At 33.1% G+C, this 23,452-nt stretch overlaps 1 protein-coding gene across 1 annotated transcript in view; it reads right to left on the bottom strand.

Moving 5' to 3' along the window:
• LOC139864068 (serine/threonine-protein phosphatase 7 long form homolog) overlaps nt 1-16,476 on the bottom strand; it is a 56,095-nt gene extending 39,619 nt beyond the window's left edge. The window contains exons 1-4 of the mRNA XM_071852655.1: nt 16,428-16,476; nt 15,554-16,100; nt 15,387-15,480; nt 15,167-15,295 (exon numbers count right to left, since the gene is read on the bottom strand). Of these exons, the coding sequence (XP_071708756.1) occupies nt 15,167-15,295; nt 15,387-15,480; nt 15,554-16,100; nt 16,428-16,476 (819 nt within the window). The remainder of the gene's footprint in view (nt 1-15,166; nt 15,296-15,386; nt 15,481-15,553; nt 16,101-16,427) is intronic.
• Nucleotides 16,477-23,452: the final 6,976 nt, after the last annotated feature.

Below are 23,452 nucleotides of genomic sequence, written 5' to 3'. Positions count from 1 at the left end.
TAGGTGAGTCGATGGGATTTGTACTAGAGGTAGACATCTATCACACAATATCAAACACGTTAAGAGATTAATATATCACATAATATTTACATGTTAATAATATATAGTTTCCAACAAAAAAGTTAAGCAATCGTTTTTTTTTTAAGAAAAACACGGTCGAAGTCCAGACTCACTAATGTATCCTAACAAACTCGGTAAGATACACTAATGCAAAAATTCTGGTTCTCTAAGACCAACGATCGAATACCAACTAAAATAAAGTGGGGACAACCACCGTCCCACCCAGTTCCTTCCCAGATAACCGCCTGGTGACCACTGAGTGTACCTCAGATATTGATTTTAGGGCCTGCCTCTCGGCTACTGCCAACCCTCGTAAGGGATCGCAAGGAGTAAGAGCCAATGCTTTGTCACAAGTAACACTGTGAGAACCACCTTTATGACTAACCCGCCACACATGGAAGGCATTATACCAGCTCTGATGCCAACTGAAATGTCCCGTTCATATTGATTATAAACGTTCCATATTAATTGATTTCGCTGCGAGGTTTTGACCTCTATATGAGACGTTTTTCAAAGACTGCATTCGTTTTTAAAACAAACCTTAACCTTTATTTTATCGACAAGGTTAACAAGACACCACTTAGATTATTCAGAAATGATAATCTAACAAATATCACACTTACACACTACCAATACATATTGGATTACAAATATGTTACAACAAAATAAATCTCGAATGCAGTTTTAAACAATATTATACAAGCATGCTGACACTAAATCTTGTCCATATAATAGCATGCAACAGCGGAAGCTCTTAATAATCACCTGAGAATAAACATGCTTTAAATGTCAACAAAAATGTTGATGAGTTATAGGTTTAACCTATATTTATCAAATCGTAATAATAGACCACAAGATTTCATATTTCAATATACATCCCATACATAGAGATAAAAATCATTCATATGGTGAACACCTGGTAACCGACCTTAACAAGATGCATATAGAATATCCCCTATCATTCCGGGACTCCCTTCGGACATGATGAATTCGAAGTACTAAAGCATCCGGTACTTTGGATGGGGCTCGTTGGGTCCAATAGATCTATCTTTAGGATTCGTGTCAATTAGGGTGTCTGTTCCCTAATTCTTAGATTACCAGACTAAAAATGTGCATATTCGGTTTAATAATCCAGCCATAGAATGTAGTTTCATTTAATTGTCTCTATTTTGTAAAACATTTATAAAACTGAATGTATTCTCATCCCAAAATATTAGATTTTAAAAGTGGGACTATAACTCACTTTCACAGATTTTTACTTCGTCGAACAGTAAGACTTGGCCACTGGTCGATTCACGAACCTATAACAAATATGTACATATATATCAAAGTATGTTCAAAATATATTTACAGCATTTTTAATACATTTTGCTGTTTTAAGTTTATTAAGTCAGCTGTCCTCGTTAGTAACCTACAACTAGTTGTCCACAGTTAGATGTACAGAAAATAAAGCAATATATATTATCTTGAGTCAATCCACGACCTTGTGTATACAAGCCTCAGGCTAGATCACAACTCAAAGTATATATAATATTTTGGAATCAACCTCCACCCTGTATAGCTAACTCCAACATTACTGCATATAGAGTGTCTATGGTTGTTCCGAAATATATATATAGATGGGTCGATATGATATGTAAAAACATTGTATTCGTGTCTATGGTATCCCAAGATTACATAATATATTAGAATACATGTATAATACAATATAAGTTAGCTAGGATATGATTAATATAGATTTGTTACCAATTTTCACGTAGCTACAATAAGAAAAATTATCCAATCTTGTTTTACCCATAACTTCTTCGTTTTAAATCCGTTTTGAGTGTTTCAAGTTGCTATGGTTTCATATTGAACTTAAGTTTATGAATCTAAGCATAAAAAGTATAAGTTTATAGTTAGAAATACAGGTTACAAGTCATTTTTGTAAAGGTAGTCATTTCAGTCAAAAGAACGACGTCTAGATGACCATTTTGAAAAACATACTTCCATTTTGAGTTCAACCATGATTTTTGGATATAGTTTCATGTTCATAAGAAAAATCATTTTCTCAGAAGAACAACTTTTAAATCAAAGTTTATCATAGTTTTTAATAAACTAACCCAAAACAGCCCGCGGTGCTACTACGACGGCGTATATCCGGTTTTACGGTATTTTTCGTGTTTCCAGGTTTTAAATTATTAAGTTATAATATCATATAGATATATAAAATGTGTTTAGTTGATTTTAAAAGTCAAGTTAGAAGGATTAACTTTATTTGCAAACAAGTTTAGAATTAACTAAACTATGTTCTAGTGATTACAAATTTAAATCTTTGAATAAAATAGTTTTATATGTATGAATCGAATGATGTTATGAACATCATTACTACCTTAATTTTAGTAGTTAAACCTACTAGAAATGAGAAAAATAGATCTAGCTTTAAAGGATCCTTGGATGGCTTGAAAGTTCTTGAAGCAGAATCATGACACGAAAACAAGTTCAAGTAAGATTTCCACTCAAAATAAGATTGTTATAGTTATAGAAATTGAATCAAAGTTTGAATATGAGTATTACCTTGTATTAGAAAGATATTTTACTATAAATAAGAAAGAATTCTTGAGGTTGTATGATCACTTTACAAGATTGGAAGTAAGCTAGCAAACTTGGAAGTATTCTTGATTTTATGAAACTAGAACTTATAGAATTTATGAAGAACACTTAGAACTTGAAGATAGAACTTAAGAAAGATCAATTAGATGAAGAAAATTGAAGAATGAAAGTGTTTGTAGGTGTTTTTGGTCTTTGGTATATGGATTAGATATAAAGGATGTGTAATTTTGTTTACTTGTAAATAAGTCATGAATGATTACTAATATTTTTGTAATTTTATGTGATATTTCATGCTAGTTGCCAAATGATGGGTCCCACATGTGTTAGGTGACTCACAAAGGCTACTAAGAGCTGATTATTGGAGTGTATATACCAATAGTAAATACATTTAGAAGCTGGGTATTGTACGAGTACGAATACGAGTGCATACGAGTAGAATTGTTGATGAAAATGAATGAGGATGTAATTGTAAGCATTTTCGTTAAGTAGAAGTACTTTGATAAGTGTCTTGAAGTCTTTCAAAAGTGTATGAATACATATTAAAACACTACATGTATATACATTTTAACTGAGTCGTTAAGTCATCGTTAGTCGTTACATGTAAGTGTTATTTTGAAACCTTTAGGTTAACGATCTTGTTAAATGTAGTTAACCCATTGTTTATTATATCTGAAGAGATGTTAAATTATTACATTATCACGATATTATGATGTATTAATATATCTTAATATGATATATATACAATTAAATGTCGTTACAACGATAATCGTTACATATATGCCTCGTTTCGAAATCCTTAAGTTAGTAGTCGTATTTTTACATATATAGTTCATTGTTAATATACTTAATGATTTGTTTACTTATCATAATACCATGTTAACTATATATATATATATATATATATATATATATATATATATATATATATATATATATATATATATATATATATATATATATATATATATATATATATATATATATATATATATATATATATATATATATATATATATATATATTCATATATATGACATCATATAGTTTTTACAAGTTTTAACGTTCGTGAATCACCGGTCAACTTGGGTCGTCAATTGTCTATATGAAACCTATTTCAGTTAATCAAGTCTTAACAAGTTTGATTGCTTAACATGTTGAAAACACTTAATCATGTAAATAACAATTTCATTTAATATATATAAACATGGAAAAGTTTGGGTCACTACAGTACCTACCCGTTAAATAAATTTCATCCCGAAATTTTAAGCAGTTGGAGGTGTTGACGTATCTTATGGAAATAAGTGCGGGTATTTCTTCTTCATCTGATCTTCCCATTCCCAGGTGAACTAGGGTCCTCTACGAGCATTCCATCGAACCTTAACAATTGGTATCTTATTTTGCTTAAGTCTTTTAACCTCACGGTCCATTATTTCGACGGGTTCTTCGATGAATTGAAGTTTTTCGTTGATTTGGATTTCGTCTAACGGAATAGCGAGATCTTCTTTAGCAAAACATTTCTTCAAATTCGAGACGTGGAAAGTGTTATGTATAGCCGTGAGTTGTTGAAGTAACTCAAGTCGGTAAGCTACTGGTCCGACATGATCAATAATCTTGAATGGTCCAATATACCTTGGATTTAATTTCCCTCTTTTACCAAATCGAACAACGCCTTTCCAAGGTGCAACTTTAAGCATGACCATCTCTCCAATTTTAAATTCTATATCTTTTCTTTTAATGTCAGCGTAGCTCTTTTGTCGACTTTGGGTGGTTTTCAACCGTTGTTGAATTTGGATGATCTTCTCGGTAGTTTCTTATATTATCTCCGGACCCGTAATCTGTCTATCCCTCACTTCACTCCAACAAATCGGAGACCTGCACTTTCTACCATAAAGTGTTTCAAACGGTGTCATCTCAATGCATGAATGGTAACTGTTGTTGTAGGAAAATTTTGCTAACGGTAGATGTCGATCCCAACTGTTTCCGAAATTAATAACACATGCTCGTAGCATGTCTTCAAGCGTTTGTATCATCCTTTCGCTCTGACCATCAGTTTGTGGATGATAGGCAGTACTCAGGTCTAGACGAGTTCCTAATGCTTGCTGTAATGTCTGCCAGAATCTTGAAATAAATCTTCCATCCCTATCAGAGATAATAGAGATTGGTATTCCATGTCTGGAGACGACTTCCTTCAAATACAGTCGTGCTAACTTCTCCATCTTGTCATCTTCTCTTATTGGCAGGAAGTGTGCTGATTTGGTGAGACGATCAACTATTACCCAAATAGTATCAAAACCACTTGCAGTCCTTGACAATTTAGTGATGAAATCCATGGTAATGTTTTCCCATTTCCATTTCGGGATTTCGGGTTGTTGAAGTAGACCTGATGGTTTCTAATGCTCAGCTTTGACCTTAGAACACGTCAAACATTCTCCTACATATTTAGCAACATCGGCTTTCATACCCGGCCACCAAAAATGTTCCAGGATTTATTGAGTATCTGGTTTTATGGGCTTCTCTAAGTACCATTTCTCTCATATCTCCAAACTTTGGTACCCAAAATCTTTCAACCCTATACCGGGTTCCATCTTCCTGAAAATTAAGATGCTTCTCCGATCCTTTGGGTATTTCATCCTTTAAATTTCCTTCTTTTAAAACTCCTTGTTGCGCCTCCTTTATTTGAGTAGTAAGGTTATTGCGAATCATTATATTCATAGCTTTTACTAGAATGGGTTCTCTGTCCTTTCTGCTCAAGTTTTCGGCTACCACATTTGCCTTCCCCGGGTGTTAACAAATCTCAAAGTCGTAATCATTCAACAATTCAATCCACCTGCGCTGCCTCATGTTCAGTTATTTCTGATTAAATATGTGTTGAAGACTTTTGTGGTCGGTATATATAATACTTTTGAACCCATATAAGTAGTGCCTCCAAGTCTTTAATGTAAAAACAACCGCGCCTAATTCCAAATCATGCGTCGTATAATTCTGCTCGTGAATCTTCAATTGTCTAGACTCATAAGCAATTACTTTCGTTCGTTGTATTAATACACAATCGAGACCTTGCTTTGAGGCGTCACAATATATCACAAAATCATCATTCCCTTCAGGTAATGACATTATAGGTGCCGTATTTAACTTTTTCTTTAACAATTGAAATGCTTTTTCTTGTTCATCTTTCCATTCAAATTTCTTCCCTTTATGCGTTAATGCAGTCAAGGGTTTTGCTATTCTGGAAAAGTCTTGGATGAACCTTCTGTAGTAACCAGCCAGTCCTAAAAATTGGCGTATATGCTTCGGAGTTTTCGAGGTTTCCCACTTTTCAACGGTTTCAATCTTTGCTGGATCCACCTGAATACCTTCTTTGCTCACTATGTGACCGAGAAATTGAACTTCTTCCAACCAAAATGCACACTTTGAAAGCTTAGCGTACAGTTTTTCCTTCCTTAACAACTCTAGCACTTTTCTCAAATGTTCTTCCTGCTCTTGGTCATTCTTTGAGTAAATAAGTATGTCATCGATGAAAACAATGGCAAACTTGTCAAGGTATGGTCCACAAACTCGGTTCATGAGGTCCATGAACACAGCTGGTGCATTGGTCAACCCAAACGGCATAACCATAAACTCGTAATGACCGTAACGCATCCTAAAAGCAGTCTTTGGAATATCATCCTCCTTCACCCGCATTTGATGATACCCAGAACGTAAATCAATCTTCGAATAAACTGACGAGCCTTGTAGTTGATCAAATAAGTCATCGATTCTCAGTAGTGGGTAGCGGTTCTTAATGGTATGTTTGTTCAACTCTCGGTAGTCGATACACAACCTAAATGTACCATCCTTCTTCTTGACAAACAAAGCAGGAGCTCCCCATGGTGATGTACTTGGTCGAATGAAACCACGCTCTAAAAGTTCTTGTAACTGACTTTGTAATTCTTTCATTAAACTGGGTGCGAGTCTGTATAGAGCACGAGCTATTGGTGCAGCTCCTGGTACAAGATCTATTTGAAATTCAACGGATCGATGTGGGGGTAATCCCGGTAATTCTTTCGGAAATACATCGGAAAATTCTTTTGCGACGGGAATATCACTGATGTTCTTTTCTTCAGGTTTAACTTCCTTGATGTGTGCTAGAATGATGTAACAACCTTTTCTTATTAGTTTTTGCGCCTTCAAACTACTAATAAGATTTAAATTCGCATTGTTCTTTTCTCCGTACACCATTAAAAGTTTTCCCTTTTCATGCATAATGCGAATCGCATTTTTGTAACAAACGACCTCTGCTCTCAGCTTTTTCAACCAGTCCATGCCAATTATTACATCAAAACTCCCTAACTCGACTGGTATTAAATCAATTTTAAACGTTTCATCCCCCAGTTTAATTTCTCTATCCCGACATATATTATCTGCTGAAATTAATTTACCGTTTTCTAATTCGAGTAAAAGTTTACTATCCAAAGGCGTCAATGGGCAACTTAATTTAGCATAAAAATCTCTACTCATATAGCTTCTATCCGTACCCGAATCAAATAAAACATAAGCAGATGTATTGTCAATAAAAAACGTACCCGTAACAAGCTCCAGGTCTTCCTGCGCTTCTGCCGAATTAATATTGAAAACTCTTCCGCGGCCTTGCCCATTAGTATTCCCTTGGTTTGGGCAATTTCTAATAATGTGGCCCGATTTTCCACATTTATAACAAACTACGTCGGCATTATTTGTTTCGACCTTATTTGTTTCTTTATTTTTGTTGTTCTTTGGTCCGTAAACCTCACATTTTGCCTCGCCATGACCACTTCTCTTACACTTGGTGCAAACTGTTGTGCAAAACACATTCGGATGGTACTCTGCACACCTGAAGCATGGTTGTTTCGGTTGTTTGTTGTTATTGAGGTTATTGTTGGGATTGTTATTGTTGTTGAAACGGTTGTTGTAGTTGTTGTTGTTGTTGTTGTTGGGATGTTTGTTGTTGTTATTGTTAAGATTGCGGTTATTGTTTCGATTATTGTTGCGGTTGTGGTTGTAATTGTTATTGTTGTTGTACTGGTGACTCTTGTCACCGTTTTCCTCCCACTTCCTCTTGAGTTGTTTCGTGTTGGCTTCTTCGGCCGCCTGTTCTTTAATTCTCCCCTCAATCTGATTTCTGAGTTTATGAGCCATTCGACTTGCCTTCTGTATGGAAGTGGGCTCGTGTGAACTCACATCTTCTTGAATCCTTACTGGTAACCCTTTTACAAACGCGTCGATCTTCTCTTCTTCATCTTCGAACGCTCCTGGACACAATAGGCACAACTCTGTAAATTGTCGTTCATATGTGGTAATGTCGAATCCTTGTGTTCGTAACTCTCTAAGTTCTACCTTGCGCTTATGGACTTCGTTTCTAGGACGGTACCGCTCGTTCATCAATTGCTTGAATGCCGACCACGGTAGTGCGTAAGCAGCATTTTGTCCTACCTGTTCAAGATAGGTGTTCCACCACGTTAACGCAGTACCTGTGAAGGTATGTGTAGCGTACTTAACTTTGTCCTCTTCAGTACACTTACTTATGGCAAACACCGATTCGACCTTCTCGGTCCACCGTTTCAATCCAATTGGTCCTTCGGTACCATCAAATTCCAAAGGTTTGCAGGCAGTGAATTCTTTGTAGGAGCATCCTTCACGATTTATTGTGGAATTAGTTCCACTGCTAGATTCAGAGTTATTGTTATTTTGCATCGCAGCCTGTACTGCGGCTATGTTTGCTGCAAGGAAAACACAGAAGTCTTCCTCGCTCATGTTCAAATTCTGACGAGTTAATCACATAGAATTTAAGAGTAGTCAATAGTATTTCGTAGCATAATATGAACTTATTTATAAAAGTTTTTTCTTCATATTAGCATTTTATAGTTTTAATTTGGGCAGTACCTACCCGTTAAGTTTACACTTAGTAGCTATTACACAATTCAACTACTACGATTCTATATGAAAAACTTATTACAATAATATTTCGCGTTCAAACTTTTATACAATATTTTACAAACATACAATACCACTATTATACATATAGGATGAAATATAGCACATAATAACTTGCTACACGGCAGCTATAAAGGTAATTCTAATTAATACGCAAGTTGTTCAGCAAAGGCAATAAAGACACGTAATTCATAAGTCCAGAAACAGGTCATGCATTCTGGTTTTACTAAAACGACTTCCCATCCTTGATCTTGTGGAAAGTAACCGTTATGACCATTGGCTAGGCAGCATGTTGTAATGTCGTCAAAAGGACGAGGATTTCGTAATGCCCAACAGCCTCGTAGCAATCTAAAAACCTTGTTTCTTACCCCAACTACGGAGTCCGTCACTTGAGGGAATGTTTCATTTAATAGTTGTAATCCGATGTTCTTTTTCTCACTTTGGTGAGAAGCGAACATCACTAACCCGTAAGCATAACATGCTTCTTTATGTTACATGTTAGAAGCTCTTTCTAATTCACGAAATCCTATGTTGGGATATGTTGAGTCAAAATAGGTTCTTAACCCGTAGCGAAAAAGTGCATTTGGGTTCCCCGCATTTAACGCTTTAAAGAAAACACGGCGTAACTTACGGTCTCCCCATTGTGATATACCCCACCTATTAAAGGAAAGCCTTTTATAAACTAAGGCATTTCTGGAAAGTCTTTCAAATGTTTGACAAGTTAATTTCAACATAACTAATTGTGCTGATGAATTCTGACCGACTCTAGACAAGATTTCATCAATCATATCCTCTGGAAGGTCTTCTAAAATATTTGGTTGTTTACCCTTAACGTCCATTTTGTGTTTTTATAGTGTAAAAATAGACGAGGGTTAGATTAATAAAAGATAATTAACAAACAATACAAGCAATTTTACATCTATAAGAAAAAAAAAAACACAAGCACACTATATTACATATATTACACAACATGATTACAACTCTTTAATCCGACTCACTCGTTTCTTCTTCTTCGGACTTGGTTCGTTTTGCTAATTTCATAGGGATATATGATGCTCCCCTAATACGAGCTGTCGTTTTCCACAATGGTTTAGAAAAACTTGGTGGTTTAGAGGTTCCTGGGTTATTATTACATTTTAAGAAATACGGACGTTGCCGATACATATAAAGTTCATCGGGGTTGGAATCAGGTTTCTCTATTTTTATACCTTTTCCCTTATTATTTTCTTTTGCTTTATTAAATTGGGTCGAGGTAATTTCTATAACATCATCGGAATTCTCATCGGGATCCGATTCATCAAAAAATTGGTAATCTTCCCAATATTTTGCTTCCTCTGCGGAAACACCATTGACCATTATTGACTTTCATCCGTTGGTTGAGGATTTTCTTTTATTTAACCAATTTACTGTAGGTATCAATATTTCTTCCTCCGGAACCTCTTCTTCTTCCGGTTCTTCCTCTTCCGGTTCCTCCTCTTCTGGTTCCTCTTCTTCCGGTTCCTCCTCTTTCGGTTCCTCTTCGAGAATTTGTGAATCTTCCCAAAGTATATTCGACTCTTCATTATTATTAGGTGAGTCGATGGGATTTGTACTAGAGGTAGACATCTATCACACAATATCAAACACGTTAAGAGATTAATATATCACATAATATTTACATGTTAATAATATATAGTTTCCAACAAAAAAGTTAAGCAATCGTTTTTTTTTTGAAGAAAAACACGGTCAAAGTCCAGACTCACTAATGTATCCTAACAAACTCGGTAAGACACACTAATGCAAAAATTCTGGTTCTCTAAGACCAATGATCGGATATCAACTGAAATACAGTGGGGACAACCACCGTCCCACCCAGTGCCTTCCCAGCTAACTGCCTGGTGACCACTGAGTGTACCTCAGATACTGATTTTAAGGCTTGCCTCTCGGCTACTGCCAACCCTCGTAAGGGATCGCAAGGAGTAAGAGCCAATGCTTCGTCACAGGTAACACTGTGAGAACCTCCTTTACGACTAACCCGCCACACATGGATGGCGTTATACCAGCTCTGATGCCAACTGAAATGTCCCGTTCATATTGATTATAAACATTCAATATTAATTGATTTTGTTGCGAGGTTTTGACCTCTATATGAGACGTTTTTCAAAGACTGCATTTTTTTTTAAAACAAACCATAACCTTTATTTTATCGACAAGGTTAACAAGACACCACTTAGATTATGCAGAAATGATAATCTAACAAATATCACACTTACACACTACCAATACATATTGGTTTACAAATATGTTACAACAAAATAAATCTCGAATGCAGTTTTAAACAATATTATACAAGCATGCTGACACTAAATCTTGTCCATATAATAGCATGCAACAGCGGAAGCTCTTAATAATCACCTGAGAATAAACATGCTTTAAACGTCAACAAAAATGTTGGTAAGTTATAGGTTTAACCTATATTTATCAAATCGTAATAATAGACCACAAGATTTCATATTTCAATATACATCCCATACATATAGATAAAAATCATTCATATGGTGAACACCTGGTAACCGACCTTAACAAGATGCATATAGAATATCCCCTATCATTCCGGGACTCCCTTCGGACATGATGAATTCGAAGTACTAAAGCATCCGGTACTTTGGATGAGGCTCGTTGGGCCCAATAGATCTATCTTTAGGATTCGCGTCAATTAGGGTGTCTGTTCCCTAATTCTTAGATTACCAGACTAAAAAGGGGCATATTCGGTTTAATAATCCAGCCATAGAATGTAGTTTCATTTACTTGTGTCTATTTTGTAAAACATTTATAAAACTGAATGTATTCTCATTCCAAAATATTAGATTTTAAAAGTGGGACTATAACTCACTTTCACAGATTTTTACTTCGTCGGACAGTAAGACTTGGCCACTGGTCGATTCACGAACCTATAACAAATATGTACATATATATATCAAAGTATGTTCAAAATATATTTACAACATTTTTAATACGTTTTGCTGTTTTAAGTTTATTAAGTCAGCTGTCCTCGTTAGTAACCTACAACTAGTTATCCACAGTTAGATGTACAGAAAATAAAGCAATATATATTATCTTGAGTCAATCCACGACCTCGTGTATAAAAGCCTCAGGCTAGATCACAACTCAAAGTATATATAATATTTTGGAATCAACCTCAACCCTGTATAGCTAACTCCAACATTACTGCATATAGAGTGTCTATGGTTGTTCCGAAATATATATAGATGGGTCGATATGATATGTCAAAACATTGTATTCGTGTCTATGGTATCTCAAGATTACATAATATATTAGAATACATGTATAATACAATATAAGTTAGCTAGGATATGATTAATATAGATTTGTTACCAATTTTCACGTAGCTACAATAAGAAAAATTATCCAATCTTGTTTTACCCATAACTTCTTCGTTTTAAATCCGTTTTGAGTGTTTCAAGTTGCTATGGTTTCATATTGAACTTAAGTTTATGAATATAAACAGAAAAAGTATAAGTTTATAGTCAAAAATACAGGTTACAAGTCATTTTTGTAAAGGTAGTCATTTCAGTCGAAAGAACGACGTCTAGATGACCATTTTGGAAAATATACTTCCACTTTGAGTTCAACCATGATTTTTGGATATAGTTTCATGTTCATAAGAAAAATCATTTTCCCAGAAGAACAACTTTTAAATCAAAGTTTATCATAGTTTTTAATTAACTAACTGAAAACAGCCCGCATTGTTACTACGACGGTGTATATCCGGTTTTACGGTGTTTTTCGTATTTCCAGGTTTTAAATTATTAAGTTAGCATATGATATAGATATATAACATGTGTTTAGTTGATTTTAAAAGTTAAGTTAGAAGGATTAACTTTATTTGCAGACAAGTTTAGAATTAACTAAACTATGTTCTAGTGATTACAAGTTTAAATCTTCGAATAAGATAGTTTTATAAGTATGAATTGAATGATGTTATGAACATCATTACTACCTTAATTTTAGTAGGTAAACCTACTAGAAATGAGAAAAATAGATCTAGCTTCAAAGAATCCTTGGATGGCTTGAAAGTTCTTGAAACAGAATCATGACACGAAAACAAGTTCAAGTAAGATTTCCACTCGAAATATGATTGTTATAGTTATAGAAATTGAATCAAAGTTTAAATATGAGTATTACCTTGTATTAGAAAGATATCTTACTATAAATAAGAAAGATTTCTTGAGGTTGGATGATCACTTTACAAGATTGGAAGTAAGCTAGCAAACTTGGAAGTATTCTTGATTTTATGAAACTAGAACTTATAGAATTTATGAAGAATACTTAGAACTTGAAGATAGAACTTGAGAGAGATCAATTAGATGAAGAAAATTGAAGAATGAAAGTGTTTGTAGGTGTTTTTGGTCGTTGGTATATGGATTAGATATAAAGGATGTGTAATTTTGTTTACTTGTAAATAAGTCATGAATGATTACTAATATTTTTGTTATTTTATGAGATATTTCATGCTAGTTGCCAAATGATGGTTCCCACATATGTTAGGTGACCCAAAAAGGCTGCTAATAGCTGATATTTGGAGTGTATATACCAATAGTAAATACATTTAGAAGCTGGGTATTGTACGAGTACAAATACGAGTGCATACGAGTAGAATTGTTGATGAAAATGAATGAGGATGTAATTGTAAACATTTTTGTTAAGTAGAAGTACTTTGATAAGTGTCTTGAAGTCTTTAAAAAGTGTATGAATACATATTAAAACACTACATGTATATACATTTTAACTGAGTCGTTAAGTCATCGTTAGTCGTTACATGTAAGTGTTGTTTTGAAACCTTTAGGTTAACGATCATGTTAAATGTTGTTAACCCATTGTTTATTATATCTAAAGAGATGTTAAATTATTACATTATCGTGATATTATGATGTATTAATATATCTTAATATGATATATATACAATTAAATGTCGTTACAACGATAATCGTTACATATATGCCTCGTTTCGAAATCCTTAAATTAGTAGTCTTGTTTTTACATATGTAGTTCATTGTTAATATACTTAATGATATGTTTAATTATTAAAATACCATGTTAACTATATATATATATATATATATATATATATATATATATATATATATATATATATATATATATATATATATATATATATATATATATATATATATATATATATATATATATATCCATATATATGACATCATATAGTTTTTACAAGTTTTAACGTTCGTGAATCACCGGTCAACTTGGGTGGTCAATTGTCTATATGAAACATATTTCAATTAATCAAGTCTTAACAAGTTTGATTACTTAACATGTTGGAAACACTTAATCATGTAAATAAAAATTTCATTTAATATATATAAACATGGAAAAGTTCGGGTCACTACACTAGGTATTGTACGAGTACGAATACGGGTGCATACGAGTAGAATTGTTGATGAAAATGAATGAGGATGTAATTGTAAGCATTTTTGTTAAATAGAAGTACTTTGATAAGTGTCTTGAAGTCTTTCAAATGTTTATGAATACATATTAAAACACTACATGTATATACATTTTAGCTGAGTCGTTAAGTCATCGTTAGTCGTTACATGTAAGTGTTGTTTTGAAACCTTTAGGTTAACGATCTTGTTAAATGTTGTTAACCCATTGTTTATTATATCAAAAGAGATGTTAAATTATTATATTATCATGATAATATGATGTATTAATATATCTTAATATGATATATATATATATATATATATATATACAGTTAAATATTGTTACAACGATAATCGTTACATATATGTCTCGTTTCGAAATCATTAAGTTAGTAGTCTTATTTTTACATATGTAGTTCATTGTTAATACACTTAATGGCATGTTTACTTATCATTTATCATGATTAAACATAGTGTATCAATATCTTAATATGATTCATATGTATTTAGTAAGAAGTTGTTATAACGATAATCGTTATATATATCGTTTCCGAGTTTCTTAATTCAATAGTCTCATTTTTATGTATTTAACTCATTGTTAAAATACCTAATGAGATACTTACTTATTATAATATCATGTTAACTATATATATATATATATATATATATATATATATATATATATATATATATATATATATATATATATATATATATATATATATATATATATATATATATATATATATATATAACCATATATATGTCATCATATAGTTTTTAAAAGTTTTAACGTTCGTGAATCACCGATCAACTTGGGTGGTCAATTGTCTATATAAAACCTATTTCAATTAATCAACTCTTAACAAGTTTGATTGTTTAACATGTTGGAAACACTTAATCATGTAAATATCAAATTCATTAAATATATATAAACATGGAAAAGTTCGGGTTACTACATGGCCAATGTACTCAACTTGCGGTTTCGTTAGCCTTATATCCGCTTTTGCTCTTGACCGTAGGGTTGTGCGGCGTGTGGCATGATGCCTTTGCGGTGTCCACAACAAGTCCGACGGCGGAATATCCTGAATCCATCCGTACTATCTGCATACCCTATCTGGGAGATGGATCTCAATCGTAGCCCAAAATAGAATAGCGCCACGGTATGTCCACAAGTTAACATCAACTCTACACTCATCAGGTAGACGGTTGATAATTGTTCGATACGGAAGCCAAAGAAACTTCAACAACATAATAAGATATTAGTTTATTTTAATATCTACATGTAATTTATAAACTTTATATGTAGATTTATATATCTTCGTTAAATACCTCATTAGGGCGTAACGCCGACAACCCAAACCCTGAGCGACACGTACTCAATACATGTGTGGGTGTTTGTTCGAAGCTCCGACGTCCATACCACCTACATTAATGAAATAATCAAAAGAACTAGAAGTAACTATTAACTAGAAGTATATAAATTACAATTAATATACCTCACACTGTACGGTCCCTTCAAAGTATCATTAGATGTCAATACTATATTGTTCAAAAGACGTGGCGCAAGACTAGGAATTCTTGCATACACCCAATGTTGCACTAAAAGCATCGCACCATTTATGCCTGATTGGTCTGTCTTTTCAGCTGTACAACACAAATTTCTATATACATGTGCTAGCACCGCAATACCCCAACTTAAACGTTCAAAGTTAATGAGGTTTTGCACATAGTTTAACAGAGCACTGGTCGAATTACAGTCGGGGAATAGAAAGGAAGACAATGCAGCTAACAAATAAACTCTAGCCCGTTGTTGGTGAGATCTCTCAGTCTCACCAATGGGCTCATTCAACTCCGCACATAAAGCAGATATTAAGATGTGTCCTGATTTTATGTTATTAGGATGAACATCAATCCCTAAATATTGGCCAGCAAAATCAGACCATTGATCCGGCGTTAAACTATGCCATACACCTAAAGCAACATCTCCATTTATGGGTAAACCCCATAAAATTTGAACATCTTGCAACGTTATCGTTGCTTCTCCTACGCAAAACATATATACGAATATAAATAATAGAAATACAAATATATATATATATATATATATATATATATATATATATATATATATATATATATATATATATATATATATATATATATATATATATATATATATATAGCAAAACATATATATTAATATAAATAATAGAAATACAAATTATATATATTGAACACAAATTATACATTTACATATGAATTACATATATATAAAAATTAATTTAAATACAAATTAGCTATATTTTCGCAGATAATCAATTAAAATACTAATTATATTAAGTACAGATTATTTGGTTAAAAACATTTTACCAATAGGGAAGTGGAAGGTATGCGTCTTCGGCCGCCACTGTTCAGCCATCGCTGAAATAAGAGCGTGATCTAATAGTTGGTTTCCTATTCTGAAAACCTGCCCTAAACCCGTTTGTTCAATATAACGGTAACCCGTGGGTCTATAAACTCGTCTGCAGCTGCCAGACCTTCAATATGATGCCATAAACCCCGATCTGAATGTCTTGGTTTAACTTTTTCCGATCTATCAGGATAATCAGGATCTTGAACAGCACCCATAAATACCTTGTAAGCTCGGTGAGTTCCTTGAGATTGCAAAAATAATAGTGATTCGTCTAGCGGAGTTGCTCGAGGTTGGGCGGGATCCATTGCAAATTCGTGTGTATTAAAAAAATTCGTCTGTTGAAAGAATGGAGGATGGTGGAGTGATACAAACCGATGTATCAGAGGTCGGCTTATATAAAGCTTCAAACTGACAATTGAAAGGCCGATTTTGACACGTGGCAACTTTGATTCGCAGCTATTATGTCACGGGTTAGAAATAAGTGAGGAGGCGGTTGGTGCGAAAACTGTTAGGGTCAAAGGGTCAAACTGGCAAATGAAATGGCGGTTTAAGTGAGAATTTTACACGTGTCCAAACCGCCGTTTAAAAGATGGGTTTTCCTATTTTTATAATTATTCTGTTTGAAAAACCATTTCTATAATTAGTATAACAAAAAAAACCATTTTAAAAAAAAATTCCAATTTTTAGAGGGAAGACTCAAAAAATTTATAGCGCCTTTTTTCACTTTTATCTTTAAATTTTTGACAAAATTGTGTGTATGGTCCATCATGTTTGTATTAAAATGCGCGGTTAACCTTTATCTTTTTTTCGACGTAGATGACCCTGAACTATCACTTTTCGGCATGGATGACCCAACCATTAAACTCCATTAGTTTTTTAGGTTAAGTCCGATCACGTGCCTTGCTGTGAGGGCAATTTTGTCCACACACGTTTTATTATCCTCATCTTCAATTTAATCATTTCATTTATCATCTTAAATTAAAAAACCTTAACCGAGGTCAAATCAAAAATATTAAGCAAAATCAAAATCTAATCTTCTTGCTGACAAACATCTCTCTTTGAAATCTTTCGATTCCAAACTCCCATAAAAAAGGAAAAAAATTCGCTACTTAATCAACTCAATCATCCGTTACCTCCATTTAAGTGCCTAATAGACTCAATCACAACACCCAAACCTTCCAGCAAAACAAAATTAGAATACGATTTTCTTTCCTCAGCCTCAGTGAACGCCATCTCATCCATACCTTCACCAATATACCAATCCAATTTTCATAAACCCTAAACCATTTCGTCGATTCAATTCCTACCAAATTAATTCATCATCATCCTCAACAACTTCTTATAATGATATTCAGAGTCATGAATCTATGAGCATCGACAACCTTAAGCGATTCATCATACTCAATTAAGAAATTGGACTGGTTCATTTCACGCATGTATCTTTTTTGTGTAATACTTTATAGTTATATAAATACTTTATAAAGGTACTTATAAGTACCTTTTTAATCACAATCACCTTCGTGAAATCAAACTCAATAGATCTATGACGCCGCCATTGTTGTCAGCTCTTTAATTGACTAGATCTATGAAACGACTTTGATGAGGATCTATCAAGAATCTTTTCCTTAAACAATGGGAATTGCCGGAAATCTATAACGACAACCCGGTGTTATTCTACACTATATCTGAAAAATTGTTGGAGGAGGTGGGTTGCTGGAATCTTCATCTTCGCTTCTTGATTTTAGATAATGGGGGGAGCATGTATCCAACGTTGATGGTTATTGGAATTTGGAATTTCATATATTGAAATTTGATATATTGGAATTTGATCAACTTATGAACAGGGGATGATATATCCAGATTAATGTTTGATTTTGTTTTGTATAAAAAACCTCATGAACAATAGAGTTTGAAGGGATTATAAGTAGAGTTGGAATTATATTTTATTCGATGCTAATATATTCAAGTATTTGGATTTAATTTTGCTTATTACTTTTTGATTTGGGGTAGATTAGGATTTTTACATGTGTGGACAAAATTACCCTCACATGCATTGCATGTGAGTGGACTTAACGTCTAAAAACTAATGGAGTTTAATGGTATGGTCATCCATGCGAAAAGTGATAGTTCAAGGTTATTTAGGTCGAAAAAAAAGATAAAGGTTAACAGTACATTTTGATACAAATATGATGGACCATTCGCACAATTTTTTCTAAATTTTTTGCCATTGTGCCATTAGATTTAGATAATCTAAATAAATAAACGAGTGGTATTATAATTTATGTATTGATATTGAATTCGAGATAATTAGTCACATTATATGAAATATAGACTAAGAATATCAATATCAATATCAATTAGTAAATTATTTTGAAATTGATATATGCAAAGCAATTATGATATGCTATAGGCCTATATGAATCATTTTTAGGGCGATTTTTTGCGACTTAGACGTCGTTCGTTATTTTTCCCATTTGATCCTTCTTGTTAATTTATTGATTCGAGTGGGTGTTTGGTTATGGGAAAATCATCGGCAGGAAAAATAAGAAAGCTTCTAAAACCACAACTACGATTCTAAGAAGTCGTACGATTGAAGGTGAAGATTATATGTGATGATTATGAGGAAACGAATTCCGATTCGTGATTATGAGGAAATGAATTCCGATTCGTCTGAAAAACAGTAATCGAAATCAAAAAAATAGGAGACGGCTCCAGCTAACAATATGGACTATGATCTACGGTTGGGAAATAAGGATGATGATCGTCAAAAGAGTTTGCATGATCATGATGTTGATCTTGACCGACTAAAACCTTATACGAAAGAAAACATCATTATTGTGGATAGGTGCATATAGATAAAGAATTTTAACTTTGATTTTTTTATAACTTCGCTAATTTAAAGAAATCATAATTATCCTTGCAAATATAAATAACTAACAAAATTTTATTATCCACGTAGAAAAGAGAATTCTCACCGCTTTACTTTAAGCTCATCTTTAAATGTATGTCTTATTTTCACTAATTGTGAAATTTTTTAATATACTTCAGTTTTTGCCACACACAAAAAAAAAAAAAAAAAAAAAAAAAAAAAAAAAAACAATTGTTTGAAATCAAATTTATTGGTTAAACATAATGTTAAGTTATAAATAATTAACTAAACTTTATCATTCATGTACTAGTCAAACTTTATTATTCAAGAAAATTACATAATATTAATTAAAAATTTGTAAGAAAACAATTATGATATGCCCACTAATATAACGTTGGTTAATCGTATATATGAAATTGTGCCAATAAAATATGTGTAGTTTAATGACAAATTATTTATGCCACTAATATATATGGCCATTAATGGTATATACAAAATTGTGCCACTATAATATTTATACATTCGTAATGATGTTGATGTTATTATTGTCAATATGTACGCCCCGCATAATGAGTTTGAGAAGAAACAAATTTGGTTCCATATTTCAAAATTGGTCACTAAATGGAATGGGCCTGTATGTGTGTTGAGGGACTTTAACTCAACTCTTTTTCCAAATGAAAGGTTGAGGGAAGAGTTACATTTTGTCAATATGGCAAATTTTAACGAATTCATTTTGAAAAGTAATCTTATTGACCAACAAATTCAAAATGAGATGTTTACATGGGACGGACCCGATGGTAAAAAGTCAAGGATTGACCGGGTTTTAGTTAATGTTGAATGGTTAAATTTGTGGCCGGGTGCGGTTTTAATTGCGGGTCATAGGAATACTTTGTTGGAAAACTATAAGGTTTGAATTGAAATTAATTGTTTTGCTAAGTAAATGTACAAATTAAATATCATTTGTTGTAACTAAATATGACCATTTATTATGATGCAACTTATAAGTTTTTAACTTCTATTTTATTAATAAAATTAAAACTATGATTTATGGTCATTAAAGAAGTCCTTTGATCATCCCTCCTCCATCTATATAAATATGGACAATTCTCTTCAGGCTTTCTAATGATTTAGAGAGCTGTAGATGAGAGAAATAGAAAAGCTCTAGTGAGAACACACACACAAGTTCATTTGTAAGCTTAATCGTGTACTAGGCTTATTGGCAACCCTTTCAGGCATATGTTCAAGTCCGGCAGCACGCTGCTTCGGACCGGTGTACCCTGGGAACAGACGAAGAATCTGTTTAAGGGAATTGTGTCAAACACAAGCCCGGTTCAACCTTTAATTCGTTAGATCGTTCTATCTTTTCCTTCTTATTATGTATTTATTATATATATATTTGCTATCTGATTATTACGTTTCTGATGATACGTATAATTGTTTCTGTTTCGTATACATATTTCCTACAAACTTAAACAGATTCGTGTTCACGAAATTGATTTTTTGTTGTTGTAAGAAACTGAGTCGAAACGTTTTTGCTGCTACTTTTAGTTTTATTGCTACATGATAATGTATGCGGATATATAATATGCGATATTTATTTTATACCATATATATATGTTCTAATATATAAAACTGTAATATGAATGCAATTGGACTTTTCAGCCGAATATTTATGTTTACTAAAACTTAAATGAGATATGGTCTGTTGATTAGTTTACAGATTAAACGTATAATGGATCCCGTCTTATTCTGCGGTTTTCTATTAATAAATTTTTAGACTTTTGATTACACATATGCTCCGTTTAAATTTATACGTTTCATCATGTGTATTTGACTTGTATATTAGATATAAATATATTAATATTAATGGCTATGTGCATAATATTTAGACACATGCTATTATTTTTATCAATGTGTCATTTGATTAGATGAAGCCAAAATAGTGCGACTAATAAGGAATCAAAACGACCTATATAAGTCGTATATGCATCATGATTTTTTTTGATTGCGGACTTTGAATTATGGATCATGGACTCTTGTTATGATTTATTTCTATCACACGTATCGAATTACGGAGTATTACTTTATATTAATTGGCATAACATGATGCGGTTCTTAATCAGGCAGAAAGACCTGAGAAGTTCACTTGTGTAAACTTTAAGCGTTGATAAAAAAAAAGGATGTTCTTTTATCTAACAACGCTGAACCTTGTGAGGTTCTTGACTGAACTGCTTCCCAAGTTGCTGAAGGGAACATGATGCTCAAATTGTGAGCGCAGGTTCAGGCTTGGAATCATTCAAATTCCTTGTGCTGCAACTATGTCTTGAATGACATGGTCGATTCGTTATATAACATGTATTCAAACGGTTGTCGGACTGTTTTCGAACATGACTTTAATCAGGTTTTTTGAAATGTTTACGGGCCATTTCCGGATTGCTTTTGGACTGTTTTTCAGAATGTTTTCAAACAATATTCGAGACTGGTTTTATACCTGTTTGGTTTAATCATTTGTGTTAAACGGATTAGTTTATTCGTTTGTGTTAAGTGGTTTAGTTTAACCGTTTGTGTTAAACGATATAGTTTAACCGTTTGGTTGAAACATTTTTGCATTGAAACGTGTTTGGTTTACGTGGTTGGGTTTAAACCTGTTCGGTTTACCCGTTTAGGTTGAAACCTGCTTGGTTTACCTATTTGGTTGAAACATGATTGGTTTAACCTAGTTGAGTTGAAACATGTTTGGTTTAACTCATTTTGTTCACGGTAAAATGAAACGTTTATTTGGGTTAAAAATCTAAATTAGTTCATTTCACGTAATTGACCTGGATAGGAACTCACATTGAATAATATGTTGTATGTTCCTGAAATTCGTAAGGAATCTAGTGTCCGGGTGGTTGTTGAACAACTTTGGCGTTTAAAAAAAAAAATATAATAGAAAGTATGTTCAAAAGGTCATGTTGACCAAGAGCGAATGTGCCCTATAAATGTGAAACTTGTGTTAAAGCCAAATTAACGCGATCATCTTGGGTTGAACGAATAACCAGAACCCTTGATATGGTCCACCCGATGTGTGTGATTTGAAATCTATTCCAACGAGGAATGGTAACAAGTACTTCATTACGTTTTACGATGATAACATGAAGTATTGTGATGTTTACTTGTTGAAAAGTAAAAAAGAAGGAATTGAGAAGTTTATTGCTTATAAAAACGACGTTGAGAATAACTTGAACGGAAAATCAAGTTTATTCGTAGTGATAAAGGTGGTGAATATGTCGCACCTTTAGCTGTTTTTTGTTCACAAAATGGCATTAGACATGAATTCACTACACCTTACTCACCCCAATCGAATGAGACTATTGAATGAAAAAAAAAACCTTGAAAGGTATGGTGAATGCCATGTTGGTAAGTTCTGGTGTAAGCCAGTAAATGTGGGGGGATGTCATCCTTATCGGCAAACTATCTTTTAAATAAGATACTTCAAAAGAAAAGAGATGAAACCCCATACGATTTATGGTGGAAAAGAAAACCATCCTATGAGTACCTCAAAGTGTGGGGGGTGCCTATAAAAGGTAGTTGTTCCATTACCTAAGGCACAAAATATAAGATCAAAGATTGTTGATTGCATATTTATCAGATATGCTGAACACAGTAGTGCTTATCGCTTCCTTGTGCATGAATCCAAGATTTTGGATATACACAAAGGTTCGATACTAGAATCAAGAAATATTTCATTCTTGAAAATATATTTCCATACATTATAAATGAACTTGGAAGTTCGTCTAGGATAGATGATGATGGTGTTGAAGATGAGACACCTAATGAGCTAGTTCAGGAGGAACTAGTAGAATTAAAGGAACATCCTTGATAAATGGCATACGCTTATAGTGGAACTAATACTGAATGTATAAAAAGATATACGTGATATTCAAAACCCTCTTAAATGGTATATTTAAGGTGGTGCTTAAGTGTATGAAGTTGGTTTTGTCATGATACAAGGGATATGGTATGTCGTTCCTTGTGAGAAGAGCTATGGAGAATATGAATGATGCGTCTTTTATTCTCATGATTTGGTTTTGAAGTCTATGGCATACTAGACTTAGAGTTGTTAATTATGAT

This window comes from Rutidosis leptorrhynchoides, chromosome 8, assembly GCF_046630445.1.
Source record: "Rutidosis leptorrhynchoides isolate AG116_Rl617_1_P2 chromosome 8, CSIRO_AGI_Rlap_v1, whole genome shotgun sequence".
Taxonomy (NCBI): domain Eukaryota; kingdom Viridiplantae; phylum Streptophyta; class Magnoliopsida; order Asterales; family Asteraceae; genus Rutidosis; species Rutidosis leptorrhynchoides.
Note: the sequence above shows the minus strand (reverse complement) of the source record. Positions and strands in the feature narration are given on the sequence as shown.